General features: G+C 32.8%; 1 protein-coding gene across 6 annotated transcripts in view; it reads right to left on the bottom strand.

The window, feature by feature from the left end:
* The window catches only part of LOC106691635 (leptin receptor gene-related protein), a 26,492-nt gene extending 15,856 nt beyond the window's left edge, over positions 1-10,636 (bottom strand). Inside the window, exons 1-3 of one of the 6 annotated variants that reach the window (XM_067047453.1) lie at positions 10,485-10,633; positions 4,693-9,291; positions 1,679-1,754 (exon numbers count right to left, since the gene is read on the bottom strand). In XM_067047453.1, coding sequence (XP_066903554.1) covers positions 1,679-1,719 — 41 coding nt within the window. In that variant the 5' untranslated portion in view covers positions 1,720-1,754; positions 4,693-9,291; positions 10,485-10,633. Of the gene's footprint in view, positions 1-1,678; positions 1,755-2,650; positions 2,784-4,692; positions 10,420-10,484 lie in introns of those variants that run through there. The other 5 variants (XM_067047452.1, XM_067047454.1, XM_067047451.1 and 2 more) reach the window with 5 other exon arrangements.
* Between the last annotated feature and the right edge of the window lie 2,482 nt (positions 10,637-13,118).

The following is a 13,118-nucleotide window of genomic DNA, read 5'->3' as shown; positions in this document are numbered from 1 at the left end:
GACGCTAAGACAAGAACAATAAGAAAAAAGAAGACACCAAGGATCAACGAAAGAAGATCGTGAACTTGGTTAGTTTTGTTATAACTAAATTTGAATACATTGTAAAATAGATATTAATTAATTTAAGTTAATAGTAAAAGTGTTTGTATTCTGATTGCCTAGTAACTACATGCCCTGAGATTAAGAGTCTTTCTTTTGTATTATAAATTTAAATAAAATACTATTATTTATTTAGTATTAAAGTTCTTAAATTAGAACCCAAAGTATCTCTTATATTTGAAAAAAGTTTTATAAAACGAGCAAAGATTCTTTTTATTTAATTTTTAAAATTATTACAATATATACATTTTATTTTCCACTTCTCTCATCACTTTATTTTATTAATTCCATTCTTTAAAATTATTCACTTTATGTCATTCTGTTTATATTTTCTATATTCATTGTTTGTTATCTTGTTCTGTTCTTAGCCCTGATGAAGGCTAGAAACTCTAGCCAAAACGTTGGCTCGATTAAATAAGTTACATCAACATATTTGTGTTTTATTTTGACTGCACCCTCAACCATCTTCTCCTTATATGAGTGATCCATGGTCAACTATCTCTCATAATTAATTGGAAATTATTATATTTATTATTATTATCATATTTCTGTATCTTTCTCTTATTATTTTTCATTTTTTGTCATATTTTTATGACTACTTCCTGTATACGCGATGTATTTGTAACAGAAATATAACCGTTAAACGGCTGGCCACCTCCCATCCACTCCTCCACGCTTCCGATTTATTGTCAATATCTGTTTCACCTATCACTTTGAACAGATAGGTGGTCCTGATTTGTTCTTTGCTCATTTATTATCATTTTATATCATCATTATTATTTTTATTTATATTTATTCTTTCACGTTTATTTAATCTCTACTTTCTTCTTCCTTTTCCGTCTGTTAGTGTGAAAATTTTGTGTTCCCAAATCTACTTTTCTGTTTTGTTTTTGTTTCATATACGTCTCCTGTACTTTTTTAACTGTATATTTTACATATTTTTTAAATTTTTATTCTTACCATTGTTCTGTAACTTTTTATTCTTATCATTGTTTATTCAAGTTTATTTTATATTAATACTATTTTATGTCTTCCTTCCTATTATTTATATATAATTTTCTTATCACTTAATTTTTATATAATATTTATCCTACCTTAATTTATATTATTGTTGTAATGTTCTTAGTTATTTTTTTGTATCTTTTTAGCCCTGATGAAGCCCTGGGAAATGGGGCGAAACATCGGACACTAAATAGTTAAAAAACTACATTCAGAAAGGTAAACAGATGACCTGAATAACTTCAAATTGATGGTGCACATGTTCTAAGATCAATTTATTGAAATTAAATAGTTCACACAAATATAATGTTTTCTTATTTCCGACACTTTATTTGAAATCATGTAAAACATGGCAAAAAAAAAAAAAAAATAGGAGCAAAAAAAAGTGTTTGCATTATTTTTATATTGAACATGATTACAACAAAGAAATGGAAATTAATTTACAGAAAAATAAGTACTTTGTTCATGAAATAATCCAATATAGAATATATTAGAAAAACAAATAACATTTAATTATTACATTAAAGCATTGATAAATTGCTACGTAATAGTGATTGAAAAAATAAATACTCAAACATACTTGTAGTCAGGAAGGGCACATGCTAAAATGATCAATGTCATGCCGATTGACCCAGCGAATGCCAATGATATTAATCTGAAACAGTCAAACATTAACCAGATAAGAAATAGATATTGTAATAATAATTATTTCGTCTGATTCTGGACAAAAAGTAATATAATACTTCATCAGTAAGAAGCATTTACTCAACTCATAACAATTTATTACATAACTGAATAGTGTAGTAAGAAAATATTAGCAAGGAAGGTTTTTAATAAACCTATTATTATATAGCTAAAATTTAGACAAGAAAAACAAACTAAGGAAAATTTTTAAAGTTCGGTTATGGAAAAAGATTCACTGGAAATATCCCACATTAACTCATATGTTGTTAACACATTCTGCAGAGCAGCCAAGAATGCTAGAGCTCATGATTAATCATATTTTTTTCGAAATCAGTGCTGCTAAGGGAAGACATGTAAGGCGTACAAAGTGTATACAAACAAAAACTGATAACTACATCATTATCCACATAGAGTTATCACTTGTTAACAGTATAGGCCTCAAATGGAACAAATTATAATAAAGTAAAAGCAATCATAAACATACTCATACCAGCTCGAATCAAATACATAGGATAAAATTGATTATTATAGTACAGAATTCCTACTTTTAAGGCTGTACAAGAGTAGAATCCTTATTGAAAATACAAAAGGCTAATTTTTATTTTTGTTTTTAATGTTTTCTTAAACTTTGACACCTTGTAACACCACCAAAAAAAAATGTTTTAAATAAAAAGGCATTCTTAATGCATATTTTTTTTTTTTTTGTGTTACAACGTATTAAAGTTTAAACCATCAAAATATTATTAACTGAGAAAGATTTGATTTGATAAAAAAATTATTTTCTTCATAAAATCCAAAAATTTAAAAGTGCCTATTTGCCAACCAACAAAACAAATAAATAAGCAAAATATTTTATTACAAAACTTACCCTGGAGTATGGCAGCAAACATGAAACAAAAAAAAAAGAAAAAGTGAATTAGAAAATTAATTTTAAATACAAATATATCCTTGCAAACATGTTTATTATATATATTGTAATGATATCATTAATTTCAACATAAATACAATAAACTATTACAATTATATTAATAAAATAATATAAAACCATTAACCCATTTCTGCCCATGGATAGAAATAATGATTTTTATCTATATTTTCTTATGTATTGATATTTTACAGACTAAAGTTAAACTCTAGACATTAATTCAATCAAGGCATTAAAAAAAAAGAAGCTCAAAATAATTTTTCAAAAAGATATACACATTACCAAGGCATAAACACATCTCTGGAAAGAAATGGGATCTTTTTAAGTTAAGATAGGCGTAGCGCATTTTTGGGGCAAGAGCATAACAAATTCTTAAAAATAGTTATTGTTATCTAACTGTGCTGAGTTAAATGGCCCATCATTAGAAAAGTTAGCCACATGTTGATCTTTGTATATGATTGTTATTTTCCCTCCTGATTAGGAAAGCATTCAGGATTGGCTGTTATCAGATTAATTGAACATTATTCATCTAAGTTGAAACTTTTTCCAATTCTATTTAAAATAAGTTGATGCTATAAGAAGCTAATTCTTTTTTGGCCAACTGATCCAAACTATAATCCTTATAGCCTTGATTTCTTTATCCACAATGGTCTATGTCCCTTCTACAATTCCATTACACTCCAACATGAATCTTCCTCTGATCATAGTCTGCTAATACTAAACATTTCACTAGCTCCCATTCCAATACTCTACCCTTTGTCAGTTATCTGAGGCCTAGTTAATTGAAACCTCATTTCCCAAATCTTAACAGATAATACTGACCTCAGAGTAACCCTTAAAACACAAAAAGATCTTGGCGATTCTGTACATTCCTTTACCAAAACACCACAAGCTGTTTGAACTGCTTCCTCTCCCAATCACTCTCCAAGAATTCTTGTCAAAAATTGTCAAAAAAGTCCCACCATGATCCCATCCCCTACGAGACGATGACTCTTGGGCAGCATCTAACAAAGATAAACAGAGGAATCTACCAAACAATTTTCCAACACATTCACTCCTCACCCTGAATCCCATAGCACCCACACCACAACAGTAGAATTTCTTATCTCAGTGATCCCTCTATACTAACTCCCTAAATCATTTAATCCCTCTGAGGTCAAATATCTTTTACAAAAACTAACTCCCTGTAAATCTCTAGGATACAACCTTCTTACTCCTCAAATCCTATGCTAACTTCCACCCAAAGAAGATATTTTCCTCACATGCCTATATACTACCATCCTATATACTACCCATTTTCTTCCCTAAGGGAAACATTCCACTCTCCTTTTCCTGAAACATGGCAAACCTTCTAACAGCTTAACATTTTATAGACCAATCAGGCTACTTCCTCTCCTTTCAAAAATATCCTTCCCAAAACAATCCTGCCCATCCTATTGGGGCTTTTGATCAGGAATAGCATGCCAAACTGCTCTTCAAGCTTAAATCCATCTTACCCAGTCCTTACAAATGGTACCCCAATCCTACCTTTCAGATCGCTCCTTTCAAGTTCGCTGTGGCACAGAATTTTCTAATAGCTATCCTGCTGAGGTAGGTGTTTTACAAGGAATCATTCTGGGTTCTGTCCTCAACATTTTATTTATTGCAGATATTTCTATCCATATCAATACAACATTCACTTATAATACTAAGATCCTGATAAAGCATCCTCAAAGTTACAAATGCACATCTTCCTTATCGAAGACTGATCTAACAAATGACGAGTAAAAGTAAATTATTTCAAATGCTAACTTGTCACTTTGACCCTCGATGCAGCTCCTGTCTGCCTGTTCATTTTAACTTTAAGGACTAATTTAGAAACTATATACAAGGTTTAAAAGACAAGAACTTAACCAATGATTTGGAAAATTATACAGACTGCTAAATAAATAAATTCTCAGCTTTCAGCTGACAACAAACTACTAATTTACATAACTAAAACCTACCTGGACTTATGGACTAGTACTGTAGGGTACAGCTGAAACTTTTAACATCTAACACATTTAATCCTTTCATTCCAAAGTCCTTCAAACAATATCAATGCTAAAATATAATACTATTTATATTAATATTTTAATACTATATAACCAACAATATTCTATATCATCACCTTAATATCCCATTTGTCTCAGACCTTATTCCTAATTCACCACATTTAATGAGAAACTCACTCGTCATTGTAATCCCTTAGCTCAACCCAACTAGCTTATCCCATACCTATGTAATCTGGGCTATTTTGTGCATTGGAGTACTTTAATTTTATTTTATAGCATTTTCATGGAAAATAATAATTGTTGCAGTGTATGGGGGTATTGTATACTCCTACTTCCATGGCTTTGGAAGTTTCTAGGATGTCTGATGAATACATGTATATATTTATTTTTCCATTATATTTGAGCACCTTCAGCAGTCATCTATCACTCAAATGAGATTACATTCGGCATTTAAAATTTTGCCATATCTCGAGGAATATTTTACTATCAAGTTTTTGCAAAGCTTTTCAGCTTCTCAAAACTGAATTAGAGGGATGTTAAATTTGAATTGAAAAATTCATTAGGCAATTGAGTTGGTGTTTAAGAAGTTATTCAGGGGTTTCAACTTTTTTCACCTACCCTCACAATTTGTTTGGTTTTTCCAGGTTTATAAAATCTTGCACACTACTAAAGCCCCTCCCAACTGAATGATTTTTTTTTTCCAGAGGATTTCTGCTTTTATACCCATATAATAAATCAGACAACTTAAGTGTAATAACAGTTGTACATAACTGAAAATGTAATTTTCTATAGACTGCCGCACCACAACAGTTCTAAGAATTTTGGTCAGTAACCCATAGGATACCCCTATTCTAACTCTGGTGAAAGGGTCTAGTTTCCATTCTGTTGAACCGCCACAAAATAAAAGTTGACCCCCCTCCCAGGCCGGATTCGAACCAGCTCCGCTGCAGTAGGTTGCTAAGGTGAAAGCCTTAACTCCCACAGCTACAGGTGGCCCCAATTATCACATCTATCTTGTAAGACTTGATCTATCAGTTCAGGACTGATTAGCTTTTTAGGAATACATTCATTAATCAGCCCAGTAATTTCACAAGCCCATTTCAACTATCAATTATACTAATGAGTTCATAATTCTAAGCAGCAATATTTTACACCCATGCAGAAAAGTAGGAAGGATAATAAATTTGTAAGTTTAATTTTTTTGGTTTCTCTAAACAGACGCAGTTAATAACTTTTGGCATTATGTTCAATGTTGGGCTTTACTTTCATAGTGAATGTGATAATACTGAAAAAGTGAGAATATTTAAGTATTTGTAAGCAGGTCAATTTTTTTGGTTTCTCTAAACAGACGCAGTAAATTGAGTAGTTTTGGAACTGAAAAATAACAAATTTCTTTTGTTTCTCTTCTCAGCCAAAATTCTTTCTTGATATTAATTAAAATATTTACCTTTTTTAGTTAAAATTGAATTTCTCATTAGCTTTGTCACAATTTATTACTATCATCATTTTATTCATTTACTAACTATATTTATTCATATGTGGGTCATTCTCCAAATTTAAAGGATTATTTATAGCACTGTTTATTTATCAAAATTTTCCAAAAATAGAGCCGAGTGTTTTGATTTTTATTGCCTGCTAGCAATGCTCTTTTGCAACTTTTTGAGGAGAAATACATAAAAAAAAAAAATGATTCAAAGGAGTGATATATACAACAAGGGGGTGATAAAACAAATTAAAACAGCTCATTAATGTATTAATTTTAATTGAAAATATTTACTTAGCAGTAATCAGATTTAACATTTTGATAACAACTTTTAATGTAAAAACATACACAAATGATTAGAGGATGGCCCTAAACTCACTCCAATAACTCCCAAATAGCTGTATTAAAGGAGTTATCCAGTCATAAAAAAATTAAAAATTAAAAAAAAAAAAAAAAAAAAAAAAATTGACCTGCTTACAAATACTTAAATATTCTCACTTTTTCAGTATTATCACATTCACTACGAAAGTAAAGCCCAACATCGAACATAATGCCAAAAGTTATTAACACATATTATCTTGAACATGATTTGAACAATCAAATAACTATCAGCTGATAGCTTAGAACTATTTTATTAGATATAGCTAACGAAACTTAACAAGAAAAAATACTCCCATGCCTAAAAAAAATAATATCACACTGGCTAGCTGAGACTTGTCTCAACTGTTCTATCTCTTCGATTTGGGTAGGAAGTGAAAATTCCGTTCTTCTCTATTTCATTATGAAAAAATTAGCCTTGATAGAAGTCTAATATTATCTTCTAAATTAATCTCAGATATTATTGCCTTGAATTATCAATTGAGAATTCCACTAGTCGAAGCTATGGAAACGTAATAGTAAATATTGAAAGAAATTTAAATATTTTTCTCTCCCCTACCTCTCCTGATCACTCACTAGGGAGTGATAAAGTGTCAAAGAACTATTTCCATTAATTATTTGTTGTGTTAGTAGTTATCACATTTTTCTAGAAATCTAAAATAGTAAATATTGCAGCCTATCATAAATATTGAGAAATAAAGCCATATTTAATGTAAATCTTTTATAAAAATTTATTGTACATAACTTTGGATAATACATAAGGGATTACATTCTAAAACCAGAGAGATTTTCAATTGGTCTAAAACATGAAAATGCAGAAAAGTATAGAAGCATTGGTTCAAGACATGTTTCAACTTCTTATTATCAGCCAATGTGTGTGAAGTGGGCGAACTAAAGGTATAGACAAATTTTGTTTCTTCACAAGTATATGAACTAACAAATGAATGACATGGTAAAGCACCTCTTAAAATTTGTAGAATAGCAGTGGTGTCTGTCAACTATTTTGTAATCCAACCCCAGATTGCAAACCAAATGCCATCAAACCTCATAGGCACACCCCATCTGATTTTTTATGAAATATTTATAAGAAATGAGATTTATCAGCTTTTTATCACCAAAATGGATGCCTCTGAATTTCCAATTGCTGCTACACAATCTCAGGAGAGTTTCCCAGTTACTTTTTTCTCTCAATCACTGCACAATTCAGAGCAGAACCATTCATTAATTGAGAAGAAAGCCCACACAATAGTGGAAGCTTTATATCAATAGAAGCATTATCTTCTGTTGTCATTTCCATCCCATCACTGATAAGCACTAAGTATCTTTCACAATCAGTGATCACCATCCTGGCAAAATAAAGAATTAGATGATTATGCGGTGGCATCTCGAGCTCTCTAGCTACAAGTCCGAGGGAACCAGTTCCTAGATGGAAGTGAAACTACAGTTTCAACAGAAACCTTGCACCCACTGTGTATGCTCAAGAACAGTGGTTTTTAAACTATGATACCCTGAGGTACCACAAGCATATATTTTGTATTGACAATGATTTTGCAATTTAGAAGTAGAATCTATTTATATAAAGTGGTAACACAATTATCTCCTAGTCTCTGCTTTGTTTACCACTCATTGGTTAACGAGGCTCATAAAATCTCTAAATTAAATACATAATTTACAAATTTTTGATGTATTATTCATATTTAATTCAAGATCCTTCATGAGTAATAGTGGTACACTTTATTTATTTGGTACGTAGGTATCTATTATTAATATCTACCTGTTCAAAATATTATACTATACACAAAGTACCTTTAATTTTTTTTTGTTTTAACAAATCTTCAAGCATTTTATTTCCACTCTTTTTTTCTGGTGAAAAAAATTTGGAAAGATTGCTCTAGAAGATACTCTAGGAGAGAGATTTGTACCCACAAAAAATGTTTAGAAGGATTATAAGATCATCAAACTTCTGTTAATGGCCAATACTGGCAAAATATTGGACCCGGACAACAGAAACTGGTCCAAACTGAACCTTAACTTCTCAAAACATCCAGGTGAGGAACATCGACTGTCCTGCAACACACACCATACACACATTGGGAAAGCCAAGTACCACAATGAAGAAGTACCAAAAATAGAAAAACTCTACCTTAACTCAAGGACTACTACAACTTCCAGTAAGTGGTGTTATAAGATTGTATCATGCAAATGTAATATAACAAATTATATTTTCTTAAAGTATATTTATTTAATATAGTTGTAAATTGCAATGAATAAATAAAATAAAAAAATTATTTTTGTGTTTGTGGTTACCACATGTTACTAGAGATTTAAAATATCAAATGTTGTTGGCTATCCAAAGTTTTACAAAATAAAGCCTTATTCCAGGTAAATTATTCTTTTAAAATAAAAATTAACCATTTTCCATCTATGCACTCAAGAGATGGATTTAAAGAGATAGGCATAGATTCACAAAAGATAGGAATATAAAGAGGATCTGAAATACTAGGAAACTATGTAAAATAAAAAACATAAGTCTTATCTCTATTGATTTTGTTGACCTACAGCCAATGGCCACAAATAAAAAATACTCAACCAATCCACATTCATTTTCACAACCTGGGAGCAATTGACGAGGTTAGAGAATGGAAGAAACAAGATCACATGTATTCAACTTCCTACAAGTATGTTCTGACCTACAAGCACAAAATATTTTCCTTATAGAGGTTATATAGATGGTATAAATGGGCTAACCTGTGGGACAGAGGCAAAATACATTGTAGTGATTGATGTGTTCCACTTAAAATTCAATTAGTTTATATAACAATAATTGAAAGAATACTAAAAAAACAGAAGCCACAGTTTTTAGGTTTACAGCACAAGAAACTGGCCCCATTGACATGTAAGTCTCTGCCTCAGCTTAGGGAGTGACCTAACTCTAGAATTATATATTTTATAACAATTAATGATAAGAACCTGAAAGTAAAAAGGAAATGTAGGTCTTTTTTAACCGCACCCGGACCATATTCCATTCATCTATACACACGGTCAATCAATAATCTTCCAGTAAGTATTTATTATGAGAACCAATTCCTAACTAGTATAAGTTCCTTAAAGTTTTGATAGAAACATTTTTATTATCTTCCTAAGGAAATAAGTTATTACAAAAGATGTAAAAAAAACCTAACATAATATTATAACCCTCCAAGTAACAAATAATAGTACAAAAATTATTACCCACATCGACAATAAACAATATACATGAAACAAAATAATTTCACTAAACCAAAATTGAACATTCCTCCTCTTTTTTTTTTTCTAAAAATATAAAATGAAATACCATTTAATATCGGAATACTGGAACCTTAGACTTTCATTTCTTGAACATTATATTATAACCTTACAATATACAGAATTACACAAATCCTCAACATAATATAGAACATCAGAATCCATATTTTTTTGTATCATCATAAACTGAAAATTAAAAAATCCACAGTTTTAATAAATTTTAACCAGCAGCTTGTCATTCTGTGAACTCTGCCCAATGCTTGAATAGGAAAAAAAATTGGACAACATACTTTTAAAATCTGGAAACAGAAGTTAAAACGAACAATTTTGAGAGGAATCTAAAAAAAATTTAAACCCCTAAACTAAATATATAATGTAAAATAATTACAATACAAATCAATCCAGTTTTACGTTTAATGAAATATTTTGGTGATAAATGATTTACTGAAGGATTTCAAATAAAATTAATTAGTTTAGTCTTTAAGAAGATTTCAAATTGGATAAATGTTACAAAAATGAGTAAAACTGAATTTGAAAACAAATAATTTAAGCTTAAAAATAATCTGTGAGAAAATTACATATCATTATTATTAACTACCTTTCATTCCTGCCATTCTATGATATTTATATATATATAAAATTGCGTGTGCGTGTGTGTGTGTGTGTGTGTATATATATATATGTACAAAAAAAATTTAAAAAAAAATAAAATGAAGAACGAAGAAGGAAACCTTAAAGAGTAGGGTTATAAACTCTAAATATAGAGGAACAAAACTGGATTTCTATTGTAGAATTAAGTACACACACCAATGGTTCTTTGGTTTCTGTAGTTAACCTGTCATCACTTTCAAATAATAAACTGTTATCTCAAAGTGAAGTTATGTAAGTATGAAGTTATGATTCAACATGATCTACTTGTTAAAATTGTTACCTGGTAACATTATTGGTTTTTACTGAGTAAAAATAAATTTTAACCAACCAAACACATATTTATTACAATTAACCAAATTGATATTTGGTCCTAGTATACAAAACAAGCTCCAGAGACAAAAAATTTAAAATACAGAATGTAACAAGTTATTTAAACCTCGAACCTCGAACTAGCTCAGCATCAATCGCCGCAATACATGCAAATCTCCTCTTTTAATGCTGTTTCTCAGAATCTTCCTAGTCAACTCGTGATCAATCAAAATCTGAGCCTCAGATCTCCGCTACTTCCTTTGAGAAGTGCTACTTCTGCAGCCTCAAGAAATACCTTAGAATTCAGTTAGGGATTCCACCTGCAACGAATGCGGCATCAAAGGCAACTTCAGCAAGGTGTGCAGAAAGAAAATAAAGACCCTTCGTAGTATACATACCTCAAATATTGTAGCTGCCACACCCGACTAATTAAAGATCACAACTGTCAGTGTCTTTATAAAAGGACCTAAGCCTTATGGTTTGATTGATACCGGAAGCTCAGCACCGTTCATTAATGAAAAACTCCATAAATTTGACGTTCCTGTTCCTATTCAAAGATAGTCCAGTTCACATGGCTAACAAAAATTTAACTACATCAATTAAAGGTCAGTGTAAAATCTGTCTCCAGTTGCCAGAACACGTCATAGATAAATTTCCTAACATACGTTTTACGTTCTTTTTGCACAGACACCATCATCGGGCACAATGTCCTTTGTTGTCTTAGAGTCTTGAGGTTGAATTTGGTGGTGGTAAAGCACCTCTGAAAATATGTTGAGTAACAAGCATCTGTCGAACCTATCCTACTATTAAGTAATCTAACTCCTGATTGCCATTAAATCGTGTAGGCACACCCCATCTTTTCACTAAGAAACTAGGTTCTTTTTTTTTTACCCCCCTCCCTTGCCATTTCTGGCATACGGGGTGCGGGAGCAGTGGGGTAGTGCGCGGGGGTTTGCGCGTGCCACTGCTCCCAAAGATCACCAATTCTTTTTTTTTTTTACTATGTCGCAGCCCAACACTATGTTTAGCGCCGTACTGATGGAGCTGCGCCTTGTCCACTGCATCCGTTCGTTAGGTCCTTCTGGTGTGCATCCGTCTGGGTCCCTTCAACCGCAGCTTCCTCCTCTTCTGGTGGCTCGCCGATGTTGGGCGGTCAAGCGGTCAAGCCCTTCCTATTCCTATCTTATGTGAAATGTGTTGGGCCCACCACCTCCTTCCACCCGTAAATGAATTCCCTGAAGAATGGATAATTCTCTTCTTCCATCAAACAGGGAAAGTCAGGCTCAGCGAGGGCGAAAATCCCGGTCTTTCTCGATAGCCTGGCACGGTGTCCTTCCATGGTGGATCAATCTACTATTACGTGTTCTGCTATTTCAGGAACTCCGCACGTGGGGCACAGGGGATCGATGTTCTTTCCAAAGCTCTGCAGCTTTCCCCGAAACCTCCCGTGTCCTGTTAGGATCTGTGAGACCCAATAGTCTGGGATGACCCATTTAGCCTTCAATCTAGAAAGGACGGTAGGGAAGAATTCTCTCAAAGCGCCCTTCTAGCTTGCTACCCACCGTCCGTTCCACTCCTGTATTGAGTCCTCTCGCAGTATTTCCTTCCATAAGTTTGGAGTCTTACCGATCCTCTCTCGGAGCTCCTCCCGTAGCGCTTCTAGTCCCGGCCTCTTTACTTCATATTTAAGGACGTCCTCCCTGAGGATGAGGTCCAGGGGCATCGCGCCTCATATGACATCGTTCTGTATGTCTTCGTGACCCTCAGCAGAGCCAATCTCTGTATGGTGGCCAGTCTTCTCTTCTGTGTCTGCGTGAGGTTTCGGCTCCACGCAGGGGATGCGTACCTCAGAATACCCAAGATCACACCTTTATACATGGTCATCGTTGCAGGGTACCTGAGGCCCCAAAATGCACTCCCTATCCTAGTTAATCCATTGATTGACAGTGTCACCCTGTCCTTTAGATACACCAGGTGAGAAGTGGCATCGAATCTTCTTCTTATCCTCACACCAAGATAAGTCACTACCTCACCCGGTCTAACTCTCTCTCCTTGAATATCCAGGGTGATAGGATGAGTCCTGTCCGTGGAGCCTCTTATGAGTATGGCCTGAGTCTTGGCTGCTGCCATACTCAACTTCCTCCTCACGCTCCACTCTCCTACGAGACTGGCACACCTCTCCGCTTCTGTCTTTAGGCTGGATCTGCTGTTCTTGGGCAAGATGACTGCCAGATCGTAGATGTAGGCCGTGGCAAGGAACCCATTGTCCTCT

The sequence above is a fragment of the Halyomorpha halys genome, unplaced genomic scaffold (assembly GCF_000696795.3).
Source record: "Halyomorpha halys isolate HHAL.00 unplaced genomic scaffold, Hhal_1.1 Scaffold2582.1, whole genome shotgun sequence".
NCBI lineage: Eukaryota > Metazoa > Arthropoda > Insecta > Hemiptera > Pentatomidae > Halyomorpha > Halyomorpha halys.
Note: the sequence above shows the minus strand (reverse complement) of the source record. Positions and strands in the feature narration are given on the sequence as shown.